The sequence below is a fragment of the Odontesthes bonariensis genome, chromosome 22, assembly GCF_027942865.1.
Source record: "Odontesthes bonariensis isolate fOdoBon6 chromosome 22, fOdoBon6.hap1, whole genome shotgun sequence".
NCBI classification, from domain to species: domain Eukaryota; kingdom Metazoa; phylum Chordata; class Actinopteri; order Atheriniformes; family Atherinopsidae; genus Odontesthes; species Odontesthes bonariensis.
The window spans coordinates 31,478,134-31,496,865 of NC_134527.1; the positions used below are offsets into that span (position 1 = coordinate 31,478,134).

Consider the following 18,732-nt stretch of genomic DNA (forward strand, 5'->3'; position numbering starts at 1 on the left):
CACGCAGCCAATCAGCTTACACCTTGCGTAGTGTACGTAAAACGTCCAACTGGAGTACGTGCCTGGCTGCATGGTATGTGTTGCCACTGTCCTCTTGTGTTGTCTCTTGCTCTTCCACGCTACGTGGTACCTAATGGTGAAATACTTTGGAACCTTGAGTGTGGCACGGCTTTAATGTGGTCTGTGGTAAGAGTAGAGCCAACCGAAGTACGTGATAAGCAGGCCTGCGACATACCATCAAGCTGCTAGCTTCTTTTACCTTGTTCAGTGCGCTTGTTTAACATTCTGGTAACTTTAAACTACCCAATACGGTTTGTTGGATAAGCATTTAAACTATAAGCTAATTGTCGATCTTGCTGTTTAGTTCCGTGCCTTTGGACATATTCAACCTGGAAGGCATACCACAAAGTTCTAAAGAGGGAGCTTGGCAGCCAGGGGAAGAGCTCCGTGACCTTCTGTGACAGCTGGGTGTGCATGGGCAACAAAACACACCAGACCAGAGGCCTGCCATGACCAGGACTCTCATTCGACACTTGTAATCGGGCTTTTGGTTGACTTTTTGCCTGTGCTAACTTCGAAGAATGGCTCGCCGCTCGGTGGTGAACGCGCTTTGTCTCGGGAATCGGTTGGTTTGTTGTGGGTACTCTCTTGGCACTCATCACAACGCAATATGCAACTTCTCATCAAAACCGAAAATTGGATTTAAACCTGAAAAAGTTGCCGTGGTAACAAAGACTACACGGTACGAGTTTGAACAGCAGCGTTATCGCTATGCAGGGCTGTCTGAGGAGGATTTGAAACAGTTGGTAATACTTCATTTCACTTTTACCCTAGCTTGTTAGCCCCTAGTGGTGAATCTAATCACCTTATTCTTTTTGACTTTTATCTGCTCTGTGTTTTTGGTTTGTTCCTTTGTCCCCAGCTTGCCATGAAGGGCTCCAGCTACAGCGGCCTGCTGGAGCGACATAACGTTCACACTAACAACGTGGAGCACATTGTGAAGAGCCTGCAGTAAGATGATCACAGGCCAATTCCTTAGCCAAACAGAGATGGTTTCCGGTTTTGCTGCTTGAACACTTTGTGTTTATTACGTATTAACAGGAAAGAAGGCATTGATGTACAAGTTGTGAAGAGAGGAGAATATAATGAAGAAGTAGTGCGATGGGCAGATACGATTGTCTCTGCTGGAGGTAGGAACTTCATATAAGTTTAGTATTTGAATTGTACTAAATACTTTTCCCTCTCGCTATGGACTCCTGTCTGATGGTTGATTCTAATTGGATATATTTAGATAGTAAAACTTTAAGACAGTAACACTTACAAGCTTGGATGGCCATTATCCCAACCATTTGTTCAAACCGATTAGCTGAATAAAGTAATCATTCCTGGCATTCAACTTTTCTGTGCAAGCATGAGTTATAAACTGTGAAGGACTTCAGTTTATTCAGACCACAAGAGTGGCAAAAAAGTCCTGTGTACAAAAGCTTCAGACAACAGATTAGTACACAATACAAGTTCTCTAACTGCAGTTTGTTTTGTTAGGTGATGGAACAATGCTACTTGTTGCCAGTAAGGTTTTAAGCAAGGACAAACCAGTTGTTGGCATAAACACAGACCCAGAGAGGTAAAATCTTCCACAGCACCTTTTTGGAAAGATTTTTAATGTTGAATTAATAAGGAACAAATGTAATGTAGCTGTTTAAAAAAGAAAAATTCTGGGGAAGTTTCAATGCATTGAGTAAACATAACACACATATTTTGACTAATTCCAACTGAGTGACAGCATTTTTTTGTCTTCTATATAGGTCAGAAGGGCACCTTTGCCTGCCTGTGCGCTACACTCATGCCTTCCCAGAGGCACTGGAGAAACTCTGCCGTGGTGAGTTCAGGTGTGTATTTACATATATATACGGTCTTGTGCCTTTCTTCTAGTTGGCATGCTGCCCATTCCACTTGTGTATGCTCTGACAGTCATGGAGCTGTTGCTCTGTCATTGGCTTAAGGTTGAAGACCAGTTTAGAATGTGTTGTCTGTAAAAAGTAAATGTCACATCTATGAATATGCAATATATGGTGGACTTTAAAAATACCTACCTGCAAGTGGAGATGTATCTGTGATTGACTCTCAGCCTAATACACAGTGCGCTTTTCTCCAAATTGAACTTTCGGACTTGTGTAAAAGAGTATGGTAGTCTCAAAGGAGTACCCAGACATTTTTTTTTTAGCACTTGTTCAAGAGTTTCTTGAAGATAATCAGAAACTGTTCTGGTAGCACTCGGTAGGTCATTCCACCATCGTAGAACGACACATGAACAGAGTCTGGATTGTCTTCAGCGTGGTGTAGGCACTGCTAGACGACATTCCTGTGACGACCAGAGTGACCGAGTTGTGACATAAGCCTTTGCGAGAGCATTCAAGTAGATGGGAGCCGTTCCATTAAGCACTCTGTAGGCTAACATCAGGGACTTGAATTTGATGCGGGCGGCTAAGGGTAGCCAGTGGAGCTCAATGAACAGAGGGGTGATGTGTGCTCTTTTAGGCTGACCGAAGACCAGACGCACCGCCGCGTTCTGGACCATCTGCAGAGGTTTCACAGCACAGGCTGGGAGACCAGTTAGGAGACCAGTTAGGAGACCAGTTAGGAAAGCGTTGCAGTAGTCAAGGCGGGAGATGACCATAGCCTGCACCAGGAGCTGGGTGGCGTGTTGGGTTAGATACGGCCTGATCTTTCTGATCTTTAGCAATGCAAAGCGGCATGATCGAGCAACAAGGGTAACATGATCTTTAAAGGTTAGTTGGTCATCAATCATGACACCCAAGTTTCTAGCTACCTTTGATGGAGCAAGAGATAGGGATTCAGTTTGGATGTAGATGCTGTGGTGTATGGTTGGTTTGGCTTGGAAAGACGAGCAGTTCAGTTTTAGAGAGGTTCAATTGGAGGTGATGGGCTTTCATCCATTTTGATATGTCAGAGAGACAGTTTGAGATTTGTGCTGAGACCGTGTGGTCGTCAGGTGGGAATGACAGATGGAGCTGGGTATCGTCAGCATAACTTTGGTATGAGAAGCCATGTGATCGGATGATTTGTCCCAGTAACGTGGTGTATATGGCAAAGAGAAGAGGTCCTAGTACTGAACCTTGGGGGACCCCTGTGGCGGGGTGGTGCGCTGCAGAAGTGTGACCGAGCCAGGACACTTAGAATGACCGACCAGTGAGGTATGATTCAAACCAGGAATGTGCTCTCCCTGTGATGCCCATGCTGGAGAGTATGGACAGAAGGATACAATGGTTGACAGTGTCAAACGCAGCCGATAAGTCGAGCAGGATCAGTACTGAGGACTTAGCTGTCGCTCTGGCTTCTTTTAAGGCTTCTGTCACAGCCAACAGAACCGTTTCAGTGGAGTGTCCACTTTTAAACCCAGATTGGTTTGGATCAAGGAGGTTGTTTGGTGAGAGGTAATCAGTGACCTGCTTCAGATTGGTAGCAGGTGGCGGAGGGTTGAGCAGAGTTTTGAAAGTGGAAAAAGGTTTCCGGGTGTCAGTAGTACTGTGAATCTTTTTTGCATCAGTGATACTGGATGAGAATGATGACAGTAGTGCCTGGAATTTAGTTAGATCTGCAGGATCTTTTGATTTGTGCCATTTCCTGTCGGCAGCTCTGAGGTTGGTGCGCAACGCTCGGAGAGTATCATTAAGCCAAGGGTGGGACTGGGAGGATCGAGGGGGTTTGGTGGATAGAGGACACAGACTATCCAGACATGAGCTCAGTGTAGAGCAGAGGGACCCCGTGGGATCATTAACCTCAAGGGGGGAGAATGTGCTGGAGGTCGGAAGAGCGGAGGCAACAACGGAGGAGAAGCGGGTGGGCGACAGGTTGCGGCTGAAGGAAACCATAGGGGTGGAAGCAGAGGGTCTTCTTGGGAGACTCACTCTGAACTGAAATAAATAGTGGTCAGAAAAGTGCAGAGGTGTAGCACAATTTCTTGTGAACATACATATACAGTCAAGCCCGAAATGATTCATACCCCACGCAAATTTTGACTTAAAGTTAGTTTTATTCAACCAGCAAGTATTTTCTTGATTGGAAATGACACAGGCGTCTCCCAGAAGATAAGATAATGTACAAGAGGCATCATTGTGGAAAAAATTACTTTTATTACATTTGAACAAAAAGCGGCATGTCCAAAATTATTCATACCCTTTGCAAACTGTCACAGTCTATTGGAAAATCCAAAGTTCTATACCATTCCAAATAGTTCAAGCTGTACTAAAGCATCCTTATTACTCTGATACATTGGGAACAGCTGTTTTAATCAACTCAACAGGTGAAAAACAGCAGCTCTCTGCACAGTCATGGCTAAGACAAAGAAGCTCACTGAGGACCTGCGGCTGCTCACAAGTCAGGACGGAGCTATAAGGCCATGTCTAAATGTTTCCAAGTTCCAGTGGCTACAGTTATAAAAAGATAATAACAAAAATACAAGACCGGATTACCGCATTGTGGAAAATCTCAGAGGACGTGGCTGGAAGCCAAAAGTGACACCTGTGCTGGCCAGGAGGATAGTGAGAGAGGTGAAAAAGAATCCAAGGATCACCACCAAGGCCATTCTGGAGAATCTGGGCTCTGCAGGTGGCAACGTCTCAAGGCAGACAGTCCAACACTGCTGGTTTCCAAGGAGGACGCCACTTCTCCAGATAAGGCACACAACAGCCCGCTTGGCCTTTGCAAATGCTCATCTGTACAAAGAAGAAGACTTCTGGTGTTCTGTTTTATGGTCAGATGAAACAGAAATTGAATTGTGTGGCCACAATGATGTATGCTTCATTTGGTGTAAAAAAAAAAAAAAAAAAGGAGAAGCCTTCAACCCTAAGAACACCGTCCCCACTGTCAAACATGGTGGTGGGAACCTGATGCTTTGGGGGTGTTTTTCAGCCAACGGACCAGGGAATCCAATCACAGTAAACGGCATCATGAAAAAAAAGCAATACTAGGCCGTAAGGTGAACCCCGTTTTCGTTTAGGCTTGCTCCGTGCTCTCCGAACTACATGCCCGTTAGCTGATAAAAATGACCAACTTATTTTGCACATATAAAAAAAGTTTCGCGTCACAGAATCCTGTACTTTTTTTAGACCGAGACGTTTTCTGAAGATATTTTTCGCAGGGCTGAATGACGATTTTGACGTCACAAGACACCACGTGACCGCGCTGGACCAATCACGTTGCCGATTTACGACAACAAACTGGAAAAATGACAACCTGTCTGATGCTGTCAAAACTAACCTACAGAAAGGAATCTCGCAAAATATAATTTTAAAGTGAACATAAAATAATAATTATCAACGATAATGCTCATTCATGTATTTCTGAATTGAGCCATTTAGCCATTTACCATTCAGGTATTCATTTACTGATTTATTCACTAATAACTATACAACACATAACAAAATCAAAACAAGTAGGGCATACACATCAACCGGCATAAACTTATATACATAACCATAATAAAAGGAATGATACAAATGGAATAGAACAAAGGTAAAAAAAAAAAAAAAAACGCTCGCACACACATACACTATTCCTCACTGTCAGTGTCAGGGCAGCTGTCATCTTCTTTATCCTCTGTTTCCTTTGTGGTGTTTGAACAGCTGGAACACCTGCACAAGTCTACTTTATTAATACTTTATTAATCCCAATTAGGGAAATTGTTTTGTTGCAGCAGCATACAGTATATGAAAACAATTAAAGTAGTGAAAAACAAGCAAATAGAAGAGAATAAAATAAATATGAAATAAAATAAAATAATATAAAATAAATAAAAATAGTGAATAAACATTTGCTATATACAAATCTACAGTATTTTTTGTTTTTTGTTATTGTTTTTTAGGAGAGACTTCAAGCCTATTGAGGTTGAAGTTCTCTTCCAGCCAGAGGGGAGGTGTTGTATATGGTGATGGCTGCTGGTAGGAAGGATTTCCTGAAACGGTCCTTGTGACAGTGGAGCTGAATGAGCCTGTTGGAAAAGGAGCTCCGCTGTCCAACCAGCAGCTGGTGGAGAGGATGGGTGGGGTTATCCATGATGGATAACAGTTTGTTCAGTGTCCTCCTCTCCACCACCGATTCAAATGAGTCCAATCTTTTGCTTTACACATGACCTTATTATTTTAGCCTTATAATTTGCCCTTTTGCAGTGCTGGTGGAGGGCATCACTTGTTGGGGAGATAGATAATTCTGGCAAGACTGATGATGCCATACAGAAAGCTTTGTACCGAGCCTCATTGATGTTTTCTGCAGTTGGCTGATAGTACAAATGGCATACATATTTGCAAAGTAATGCAAATGTAGAGTGGTCCAAGTTAAATTCAGTCCCCAGATTTCTGAAAGCCTTCAGGTAGACATCTTTCTCGCATGCCACAGCAAATGTCTTCTTTTTGCCTTGTGGTGTCACACCCAGTGAATGTATGGATCCCAATCAAGGCTGAACACACACTGGCTCCGAGAGCTGATGACACCTTGGTAATGTCCATTATGCGTGTTCTGTTGCCCTTCCCTGTGAAAAAGTACAAGCTGCATGGCAATTCTTTCTGCAGACTCACAGCAATGACTGCTACATCAGTGTCAGGGCTCTTAATAATGACAGTCTTATGTTCCTGTGCAGCATGTTGTGCATGCAAAAACACCAGTGTCACATTCTTCGTGGTCACACTGCAGGTCTTCCACAGCACGAACAGACTGCACACCTTCCAGTACAGTCACGGTGACATTGGTGTTGATGTGCTATGTACAAGCTAAGGTTTCTTCCCACTTCTGTAAGATCAGCATGTGGCCACGCATCGTATAAGAACTCAGCAAGTGCTTCTTTATTTGTTCCTTCTGATTCCTTCCATTCCACCTTGTGCAGGTGAAATTCTGTGTTTCCTCATGCTTAACAGAAGATATGTGCATGTAACAAATTTTTCGGTCGAAATTTCGTCTTCTTCGGTACTGCTGGATGATCGCGCTGCTGCAGCGGTGCTGTTTTTGTTTACCAGCTCAGCTGACATACCAGCTATCCGATTCGTCCATTCTGATGACGTCTCAACCGTGGCACCTCTCGCGAGCCAAATTGTTATTACGCCTGCCGAATATGTACATACGCCTTGCCAGGCACTAGTTATTCCTTTAAACGTTGCGAACTAAAAAAGTACTGTGTTCTGAGCGGCGAAACTTTTTTTTAAACCTCAACACAACTCAAATCTTTTTATGAGCTGAAGCGTGTTTGGTTCGTAGAGCGCGGAACAAGCCTGGTGTTCTGAAGGAGTTTTCGAGGTTCACCTTACGGCCTATACAGTACATCAAGATTCTCAACGACAACATCAGGCAGTCTGCAGAGAAACTTGGCCTTGGGCACCTGTGGACATTTCAGCACGACAACGGCCCAAAACGCACAACAAAAGCGGGGAAGAAATGGTTAGCGGACAAAAACATGAATGTTTTGCAGTGGCCCAGCCAGAGTCCTGACTTAAATCCAATTGAGAATCTGTGGAGGGAGCTAAAGATCAGGGTGATGGCAAGGGAGACCCTCCAGCCCCAAAGAGTTGGAGCTCATCGCTAAAGATGGCTGGTCAAAAATACCAGTGGAGACTGGCCAGCAATTATTGGAAGCGTTTGATCGCTGTAATGGCCAATAAAGGATTTTATATTGATTATTGAGAAAGGTATGAATCATTTTGGACATGCCACTATTTGTTCAAATGTAAACGAAAGCTGAGAAATATTATTTTCCACAATGGTGCCTCTTGTACATCATCTTATTATATTCTGTGTCATTTCCAATCAAGAAAAAAACTTGCTGGTTGAATAAAATAAACTTTGAGTCAAAATTTGCCAGGGGTATTAATAATTTCTATAACATTATAAATATGTAAGGGATAATGCCCTCCAAGGTGTCCGCGAAGTCCATTCATTTCCGATAATGGACACCTCGGAGGGCATTATCCCGCTTTTAAACTACAGCCTCCAGCCAATCAGAATCGAGTATTCACCCAGACCATGGTGTGTGTATATATGTATGTATGTGTGTGTATATATATATATATATATACACACACACACACACTATGTCCATGTAGATATATATTAAATGTATATATCTTTATTTTTCTTCATGGTCAGTGTTACCCAGTTTTAAATAAATAAATAAAGAGCTGGAGATGAAGTCTGAGAGGATAATAGCATCTTATGTGCTTTTTTTCATATCTTAATAAATGCTATCTAAAAATTGACAGTCCTAGGAGGGAAATCTGTTGAGTTCAATTTTTAAAAAAAAAAAAAAAAAAAAAAATCTCTTGTGTTTTAAGCCAAAAGTTGCTTTGAGACAGCAGATTTCGTCTCCTTGATTTTCCTGTGCTGTGCTCAGGTGGCTGTGGCGTCAAAGAACTCGTCTGCACTTGGCGGGTACGGGAATAAATCCCACCCCAGTGGACCTGCATGAACAGCAGCTGAGCCTGGAGCAACACAGCCAGGCTCATCGCATCACCTCCATGGATAGCCAGCAGAGTAGGACCTGTCCCTGACCATCTGTCTGTCTGTCTCTGCCTGCCTTCCCATGTGACTCAGTATTGATTTTGCACAAGATGAAAAGTGTCATATTGAATCATTTGAAAGGATATTTGCATCCCATCAAAAATGTGATTTCTTTATCTTTTATTCTCCTTATCCGTTGACCTTCTTCAGGAACCGGAGCGTTACAACAGAGCTTGTCCGAGCCCAACCTCCTCCCTGTGCGAAGTTTGAATGAAATCTTCATTGGAGAATCTCTGTCCTCAAGGTACATCTGTCATTGAAACTGATGCTTGAACTGCATCTAAACATGTTGAGTGCTTGTGCCTGCGTGCATGTTCTAACTCTCATTACTCCTCAGTCCCTGCAACTGCATCCTGTTCATCTCTGTAGAACTCATCAGGTGACATCTCTGTCCACCACAGGGTGAAGTTAAACTCCTTCAAACCCCATGTTAACCTCTTGCTCCATAGGGCCTCCTACTATGAGATCTCAGTTGACGATGGTCCATGGGAAAAACAGAAGAGTTCAGGACTCAGTATTTGCACAGGAACAGGATCCAAAGCCTGGTAAAAGTCTAATTACTTTTCTAAGCATTAAATGTTTAACTTGTCCCTCATCCTCAGGTATAGCTAGCTTTGTGGCTTATGGCTAATATCCTTATCAAAGCAAAGCCAAAATTCTAAAAATGTTATGAAGAAGACTAAAGTGCCTTTTGAAACATGTCAGAGGGGAAAACTGAGCTTACAGGAAGACATTACACCCACTGCACACTACTGAATCCCTTGGTAGAAAAATGCTATATTTCAAAAAAGAAATGAACCCTGTTTATTGTAGCCTATGAATTTCTTCACCCTAGGCTCAGAACAAATTAACGGCATTTCTCTTTCCTTGATGGTGGAAAACCTGTTTTCAGAAGAGTTTATTTGAAATGCACGAAAAAGTAAATCTGTAATTTCTTAATTCTCTTTCGCCTTTATTTAACGGGCAAAAGAGATGATTTTCAAATCAAATCAAATTTATTTGTATAGCACATTTCATGTACAAACAGTTCAAAGTGCTTTACATAAAATAAAAGCATTGCAGCAGGGAGTGCAAGAAGCATTAAAAATACATAAAATAATATAAAGAGAAACAAGTAAAATCATTTAAATTAATTTAAAAACAAGCAACAGTCTAGATAAATTAAAAGATATTTCATGCATAGACACATGAGAAAAGAAATGTTTTTAACCTGGATTTAAAAATGTCTACATTTGGTGAAAGTTTAATCTCCAGTGGCAGTTTGTTCCACTTATTTGCAGCATAACAGCTAAATGCTGCTTCTCCATGTTTAGTCTGGACTCTGGACTGGACCAGCTGACCTGAGTCCTTGGATCTCAGAGCTCTGCTGGGTTTATATTCTCTGAACATATCACAGATGTATTTTGGGCCTAAACCATTCTGGGATTTGTAAACCATCAGCAGGCTTTTAAAATCTATTCTATTCTGGAAGCCAGTGTAAAGATTTCAAAACTGGTGTGATGTGTTCAGATCTCTTAGTCCGGGTTAAAACTCCAGCAGCAGCGTTCTGGATGAGCTGCAGATGTTTAATGCTCTTTTTGGGAAGTCCAGTTAAAAGAGTGTTACAGTGATGGAGTCTACTGGAGATGAATGCATGGATGAGTTTCTCCTGGTCTTTTTGGGAGAGGAAACCTTTAATTCTGTTGATGTTTCTGAGATGGTAAAAAGCTGCCTTGGTGACAGCTTTGATGTGGCTGCTGAAAGTCAGATCTGAGTCTATCAACACTCCGAGGTTACCAACTTGGTCAGTGATTATAAGGTCCCGAGTCTCAAGATATTTACCAACGCTGACCCTCTTCTCTTTGCTACCAAACAGAATGATCTCAGTTTTGTCTTCATTTAATTGTAGAAAATTATCTCTCATCCAGGTGTTTACTTCCTCCAGACACTGACACAGTACGTCTGCTGGGCTGCAGTCGTCCGGTGACAGAGACACATAAAGTTGTGTATCGTCTGCATAACTGTGATAATTGATGTTAAAATTCTGCAATATCTGACCCAAAGGGAGCATATACAAGTTAAACAGAAGAGGTCCAAGAATTGACCCCTGGGGGACTCCACAAGTCATGGCCACTCGCTCAGATTCATAGCTGCCAATAGTAACAAAATAACTCCGGCCTTCTAAGTAGGACCTGAACCAGTTAAGGACCGCTCCAGAAAGTCCAACCCAGTTTTCCAGCCTGTGCAACAGGATTCTGTGATCTACAGTATCAAACGCAGCGCTGAGGTCCAACAGAACCAGGACTGAAACATTACCAGAATCAGTATTCAACCTGATGTCGTTTAACACTTTGACCAGAGCTGTTTCAGTGCTGTGATGACGTCTGAAGCCTGATTGAAACTTATCAAGACTTCCACTTTCATTCAGAAAGTCGTTGAGCTGGTTAAATACAACTTTCTCAATAATCTTGGATATAAAAGAGAGGTTAGAGACAGGTCTGTAGTTGTTCATCATAGAGGCGTCTAGAGTTCTCTTCTTTAGGAGTGGCTTAATGGCAGCTGTCTTTAGTGACTTGGGAAAAATGCCTGATGCCAGTGAGCTGTTAACTATTCGTAGGAGATCAATTTCTACTGAGGTAAAAACAGTTTTTAAAAAGTCGGATGGTATTATGTCCAGAGAACAAGTTGTTGATTTCAGCTGCCGAACTGTTTCCTCTAGGATTTTTAAATCAACATTATTAAATTGTGACATAACGTCAGAGTTATTTCTAGGTTTTAGACACAGATTAGTTTTCTTGTTTGTCTTTGTTGCGTTAATGTTTTGTCTAATTGTTTTGATTTTTTTGGCTAAAAAAGTTGGCAAATTCATTGCATTTCTCAGTGGAGAGGAGGTCTGGGTTTGACTGTTTAGGAGGATTTGTGAGTTTTTCAACCATAGCAAACAGAGTTTGAGACTTGTTGACATTCTTATTAATCATTTCAGATAAATGCAGCTGTCTGGCCTTGCACAGCTCATTGTTATAACTACGCAGGCTTTCTTTGTACAGCTCATAGTGAATCTGAAGCTTTGTTTTCCTCCATTTACGTTCAGCTTTCCTGCATTCTCTTTTCAGGTTTTTGACCGTAGTGGTGTTTCTCCATGGGGTTTTCTGTTTGATCAAGGTGCTCTTGATTCTTATCGGTGCAACAGCTTCCATTACATTCAATGTCTTCAATGATCAACTTTATTGTTATTTATAGAATGTAAACAAATCTAGAATTTGTTGACCATAACACACTGTGAGGTGTGCTTATGATGGTACTAAAGTTTCTACAACAGTAAGTAATACTCATATGCAAGATTCTACAGCTCGTATTCCAAAGAGGTTGGGACACTAACATGTAAATAAAAATCATCTTAAATTTGCTAATCTTACATTTGATGGGACACCACGTCTCAAAAAGGTTGGGACAGAGCCATATTTACCACTGCATAGTAATCCCTCTGGGAACTAAGGATACCAATGGCACGACCATTAGAAGAGGAACGTTGTCCCATTTCTGTTCAATAAATGATTCTAGCTGCGCAACACCTCTTTGATGTATTTACCATTTTCTAATTCCTGAATGGTGTTTACATGGCGTTGTCTTTCCAGGACAAGCTTTAAATTGGATTGAATTAAATTGGGGAAAAAAGCATCATTGTTCCCAAAAGGAAATAACAATGCAGCAGTATTTATGTGTTTTTTTTCTTTCTCATTAATCATCTTAAGCTGTCATTGCATAGGATTATTGCTCCTGGTAGGAAGGACCTCCTGCACCTGTCTGTGCTGAAGGTTCTGACTGAACTCACTCCGCTTTTTTTGCAACATGTTGGTGCAGACGTTGAAGGTTGCCTTAAGAAGAATAGTTTGTTGCATTTCCAGTCTAGTCTGTTGTACAGGTACACTCTCAGATATCTGTAGTACCCCACATCCACATTTTCTGGATGTCAGTAGTGGTGGACGGCCGGTGATCGGCAGATACCTGCATGTGAAACCGATCTTTATCAGCCACTGTCCCTTTTTCTCTGCCGCGAGAGAGGGCTGACTGACAGACCCGCCCACCCGGAGCCCACAAGCATCTCTTTTGTTTTGTTTGTGCTTAAGAAGAGGCGGTTGTTCCCACACCATGTCACAGAGCGATTGACCGGTTCCCTGTACTCGGCCTCTTGTCTATCACTGATGCACCCAACCACTGATGGCATGACTCTTAAGTTGGACTGGAAGTCTGAGATGTGCAGAATGAAGAAAACTGTGAGAGTGCAGTTCAGGGTACAGAAGTCTGTTTGAGAGGAAGCCAATAATTCCGGCAGTTGTGGAAGAATCCACCTCTGATTTTTCCAGTGCTTTTGATACAATTCAGCCTGCACAGTTACGTAAGAAGCTGCAGAAAGTAAAGAAAGCTGTCTGCTTTATCCAGATGAAAGTGGATAGATGCAGGTAGATGACGGCATCTGTAGTGTGTCCTGGAACCTGCATGTGTGGGTGGCATTGCAAATGTCAATGCTTTCTGCTGGACGTGTTCCTCAGCTCAGCTGCATGACCTCAGGGATGTCTCCACATGCTCAGAATGTTTTGGTGATATGCATGGTGGAATATTGAAACTTTATTCATTAAAGATTATTCTGAAATTGTTGCATGATTTGAGGATGCAGTTGAAGCAGTTGTTTCTCAAGCGGTTTGCTTTTGGTCCCAAACATTCTGAGGTGTGTTGCTGCTTTCAAATGCAACTCAGTAAACTCAGTCAGTATTTTTCATGGAATGACACGTTGTCTCGCTGTCAACATTTCATGTTTCTTTGTATTGTTAATGAAATATGGGCATTAGATTTGCAAATAATTGCATTTTGTTTTTATCAACATTTTACATATCTTCCCAACCTTTTATGATGCTGTTTACAGAAGCTATACTAAAAGAGAAAAAGGCACAGGAGTGAAAGATATTGCTGTCACTCGCATTCACCTACTGAAGGTTTTAAAGGAATCACTGAAATTAATTTCCTTGGTATTTAGAGAATCTGAACAGCTCTTCTTTTGGCCATAACTCAAATAGTAATTGTTCATTTCACTGCTAAGCAGAAAAGGCTGTTGGGCTGGGTCCTTTGTCACTCCCCACCTTGTGTATGACTTTATCAGAGATGTCTTTCAACATCTACAGTCCATAATACAAGCAAAAAAGGGAGTCTTGAGAATCTCTGTGATAAAGATAAATGTCAAGTTCTATATGCAAAAAAATAAAAGACCATCAAGGTTCTTATATGTGCAAAAACCAGCATCATTGATGGTATAGTGTGCATCAAAACCTGTAGCATGGATGACTTGCACATGTGCAAATCTACCATTTCTGCAGAAGTACACATCGAGACATCAAGATGGCTTCTTTTCCTGGGAGGTCCATGGATATTTTAGCTGGACCCAACCAAACCTCATTCTGCGTGATTTACAGAGGCATAGCTGAGTAGACACAGAGGTCATGCGTGTGCTTGACTGGCCTTCCTGCAGTCAACATACTGTTGAAGACTTATGGCGCATCATGAAGAGAATAATAATGAAATCTTTTATCAAGTAAGAATCTCTCCCAACATTTAATATCGTAACTTGTTAAACAATTTAAAAGTGTATTTAGGAGAAACAATAATAGACATCTCTCTCACAAATGTTTCGTTCATTTAGCTGGCATCAAATTTTAGATTGGTTCATATTATCCCAATACAATAAGATTGATCAGTGAAGACACTGAAAATAATTTCCCTTTGTACTCATGTCTGTTAGAAGTTGAAAGAACTTTATTCCTCAGGACCAGGTGAAGGGTTCTCCTGTGCAGATCTTCTTGTCACAGCTTCTTTTTTTACTGCTTCCTCTTCTACAATTTCCCCATGAAATATTTGAAAGTGGTTAACTGCAATAATAATAATTGCTGAATAAGTTCAAAACGTGTTATTTTCCCCACTGAGACTATTTTGGCACGTGTTCATTTCTGACTTGGTTCATTTCCACTCCCAACTTTTTTCTTTTGGCTTACTGTCCATAGGTCATATAACATCAACAAACTTGCTGAACAAGCAGTGGAGGAGATTCTAAAAATTGGTATGTACATCTGCAGGTTTTGACCCCAAAATATCTGTAGAACTAAGTTCTAAAGTAGATCAGTTTTGGTTCAGAACTCCCCAGGGCGTCACTGACCTGTTTGGGTTTTTTCCCCAAAGGAAAGTCCCAGACGGGCCTTGATATCCCACTGAACCGAGCATTTATTGAAAAGGGTGAGTTTAAACTTCTCCTATAATTATTGGCCTTTGGATTCCTTTTTAATGTTGTTTGTATCTGTGCTTCATCAGTAACTGATCAATACAACGAGTCTCTGGTGTTCAGTCCAGACGACGGCCGCTTGTTCTACAGCATCAGGGAGCCCATCGTCAACAGAGTGTTCTCCAGCAGTCGTCAGAGAGGCTTCGCCAGCAGGTCAGTGATGCTCTGCAGTGTCAGAACGGAAGTGTGGTGAGAGTTCCCGAGTAAAGAAGCAGTGTGCTCTCTCTTCTCTCAGGGTGTGTGTCCGTTCCAGGTGTTGGGACGCCTGCATGGTGGTGGATGGCGGGACTTCCTTTGAGTTCAACGATGGTGCGATCGCTACGATCAGCATGAGTGAGGAGGACCAGCTGCGAACGGTCCTTCTGGAAAACTGACGCACCCCCGCTCCCCGGTCCCATCAGTGATGTGATTAATGGGAGGTATACACTTCTAGCTTGATGCCTCTCCAGGATTTGTATATTTTCACACCAAACAAAAAGGGTATTATTGTTGCCATTTCTTTTTGTCAATTTGTGCACCTATCCTAATTTTTTCTTTTTTTTTCACTCCATTTGCCTCAAACCTCCGTGCCATTGTTGCCAGGCCAGAACAGGTTCTCATTCAAATTGTAGATACTGTGCCAGACAATATTATGAGTATGTTACAGAAACCTGCAACCCATAGCACAAGATGCAGTGAGCATCCAAACTAAAGGATTTTACATTTGAAGTTGATATTAATTGTGTGATCATTTACATGAAAACAGGAAAAGCAGTTTCAGTTTAAGGAATAATTCTTCCCCATGTCTGTGTTGCACAGTTTAAAAGCAAATTTCCAATTCCAATTGAACTTGTTAGTGAGTTGATGAAACACTCAAGAAACCGGTAATTCAGTGAACTGTTCCACTGCTACAGCTAACCTTGCTCTGATTCTTGAACAACTTTTAGCCTTACAGTCGAACAAAAAAGATTGACGTATAGTTTCCCGTCTCCAACTAGCCCCAGATTGAAATGGACAACAGACGGAGACGGTTTCACACTACTGTTGCCACTGGCTAATGACTATTACAGGATGGAAATGAGTTCTTTAAAATGTAGTTTTTCAGATTCAACTGATGCTGAATCCATCTGACTTGTTCTTTATTGTTTTCTACATCAATGATATACTGCTCACAGTCATCTGGTCTCTAAAACAGCTTCCCTCCACTGTGGATACTGGGTAGCATCTGATTAACACAGGATGTGTTTCCCCAGTGAATTCTGTTCACTGGATGTTTTATCCACATTGAGTGTTCCAATAAGTATTAGAGACAGCAGCACAGTGTATGTGGGATGTAATGAAATAAACTTGTGTGTGTGCATGTGTGTTTATGCTGATGAAGAGGCATTCATAGGTGTTTTAAAAAAAAAATAAAAATAAAAAATTATTTTGGAGTGCAGCAGCTTTATAGCTTAAATGAGGTCCGACAGGCCTTAAAACGCTCTGTACAATCCTTGTTTGTGGGTTGCATCTGTACATGAGCCTTGTTAACGCATCTCAACAGAAAGCACAGTAGTTGTAGCAGCATGTTTGGTGAATACAGGTATTTTTGGAGCATAGCTTTTATATTTTCTAGCTCTTTGAGCCATACAGAAATGTGCAAAATGAGGCTAGAGAAGAGCAAATGACGTGTACAGAACTGAACCACCAAAATGTGTCTTACCCACACATGACAGGAATATATGTTTTGGAAGGTATGAAAGTGAAAATGTGCCTGAGGTGGAAATGCCACCTTTTATCTTTTATAAGTACCAACATTACATTTTGGAGCAGTGCTGTGTGCTGATTCTAAAATTCAGAAGCCACTCATTGATGAAACTGTTACACAATTTGAAGTGTTACATTTTTTTTTTTATATATAGATCTCGTGATTCTACTTTGTTAAAAAAAAAAAAAAAAACTGGGAACTCAGATGTTTGAGATAAGTTTATCAAACAATCAGAAGCTGTAATGCGTGGCATGGCCCTCGTGGAAACACTATGTTACACTTTTTGTTTTGTATCTGGATAAAGTTATGAAACAGCAATGCCTCTGTGTGCTTACATTATGGAACCTCAGCCGTCCGATTTCTTTTTTTTAAAAGAAATTTGCAGATAAATTTGGGTGAGCGCATTGAAAATAGTCACTTCACTCTTCTCGTTTTATTTAAGAAATGCTGGAGTGACTCCATTTGCAAGCATTTAGCCAGAGCTTTCTGATCACCCAATTCACCGATCATCTTTGGTGTGTTGGTTTTCTGCCACGGACTGAAGTCACCGGCATTTAACAGGATTTCAGTGGTCTCTGCTTTGGAAGGCCATTCCAAACGTTGAATATCGGTCTGCCTTGTGTCACTATGATCAGTTCTTATAAATGTTCATGGTTGCATCACTCTTGGGACGTGCCTACCTCTGATTTTCACATTGTGGGTTCACAGATAGTTGTGGATATAAGATGAAAAAGCATTTCAGAGAAGGGAATGGATTATGACATCACCCTTACCTGTAATATAAGAAGTCAGACTGAGTGTAGTGAGCATTAAAGTGTGTATGAACCCTTTTCTGATAAAGGGTTATTGCCTTGCTGACCACAATCAATTTCCTCTCCACTGCAGTTAGACGCTCTGATTTTGGATGATCTGGATGAGACATTCGTGAAAAAATATACAATTGTCTGGATTGAGCGTGCAGAATTCTCCCGTGGTTCACCAACCTGTTCACATTTCTAATCGATTTTACCCACTCAGTAACACACCTGCTGAGAAAGCTCTACAGTCAGAAACGTGCATTCCAGGGGCCAGAGCGGGACGCAGAATCCCATTCCAAACCGCTGGCTGAGGATAAGCAGAAATGCAGTGAAAGTGTTTTTCACGTGGGCGGTAACGACCCCAGGTTACACCAATTGGAGGTCAACAAAATGAATCCTGCAGCGGTGTGTAATTTGGCCAAAACAATGTGGGACTCAGTTTTCTCTGCACCCCTGCCACAGCTGACCTGATGGCATGTTCAGCTGCAGACGAAGCTGAAGTTTGGCTGCAATCCATTGGTCCTGAGCAAGGAAAACGTTCTTGTTTTGCTTTGTATGTATGTGACTATTATCTAATTTAATCAATTGGATTTGATTATGATTACAATGAATTGGACTGTATCATTGAACTGCCTTGAGATGACATTTGGCGCTTTATAAATAAACTGAATTGAATCCTACGTTGTGTGTGAACATACTAGAGAGAAAAAAAAGCACTGTGGAGCCTGTAACATTGTATAAATACGAGTAGAGCCCATTTAAAAGCTGAAGTTAATCGTCTGAACCATTAGTTAGAAGTTGAGGCATATTTACAACGTCTTCAGATGAGAGCGTAAACAGAGCAAAGAATTGTTGGATAAACCTAAGAACACATAACGCAACTAGTCTAAATTCATCTTGTGTTCATTTCTGCTTAGAGTTTTAGAAGTAAATGAAATGCAAATTCAAAACAGTTTTCAGTGGTTTACTTTCTCAGACTCCTGTATGAACCAATAAAAGCATGGAAATCCAACTAAGACCAGAATAAAATGTCATGGGATGTGGAGCAGACACTTGAACAGTGAAGATGTTCTGTGGTACCGGTCTAAATGTAAACTTTGGGACCTGGTCTGGGTACAAAAGTTCCAGGATCACTGACTGCAACTCAAATGCTGCGTTTTAAAGGATCTTCTGCAATAATGTGGTCTCCACAGTGACTCAAAACAGATTCAGTTTTAAAAATACACTTCTCTATAAAGTATTACACCAGAGAACAGAACCATAATACTGTTAAAATGTACGTACTTTCAGGTTAGCCTGTTAAAACATGTTTCCCTTAGAAAGTCATTTAAATAACACATTAT

General features: G+C 41.4%; 1 protein-coding gene across 7 annotated transcripts; it reads left to right on the forward strand.

The window, feature by feature from the left end:
• The first annotated feature begins 2 nt into the window (after window positions 1-2).
• On the forward strand, window positions 3-16,910 carry nadk2 (NAD kinase 2, mitochondrial). Of its 7 annotated transcripts, none has more exons than XM_075456485.1 (13): window positions 3-73; window positions 365-806; window positions 923-1,011; window positions 1,102-1,190; window positions 1,543-1,624; window positions 1,806-1,889; window positions 8,396-8,535; window positions 8,713-8,806; window positions 8,964-9,107; window positions 14,592-14,647; window positions 14,767-14,820; window positions 14,896-15,019; window positions 15,102-16,910. In XM_075456485.1, exons 2-13 carry the CDS (start codon window positions 582-584, stop codon window positions 15,238-15,240), a joined length of 1,320 nt encoding a protein of 439 aa, XP_075312600.1. In that variant the 5' UTR covers window positions 3-73; window positions 365-581; the 3' UTR covers window positions 15,241-16,910. The 7 variants fall into 7 exon arrangements, with proteins under 7 accessions (XP_075312600.1, XP_075312603.1, XP_075312598.1 ...); XM_075456483.1 differs by lacking the exon at window positions 3-73 and adding an exon at window positions 80-288; XM_075456484.1 differs by lacking the exon at window positions 3-73 and adding an exon at window positions 80-207.
• The last annotated feature ends 1,822 nt before the right edge of the window (window positions 16,911-18,732 follow it).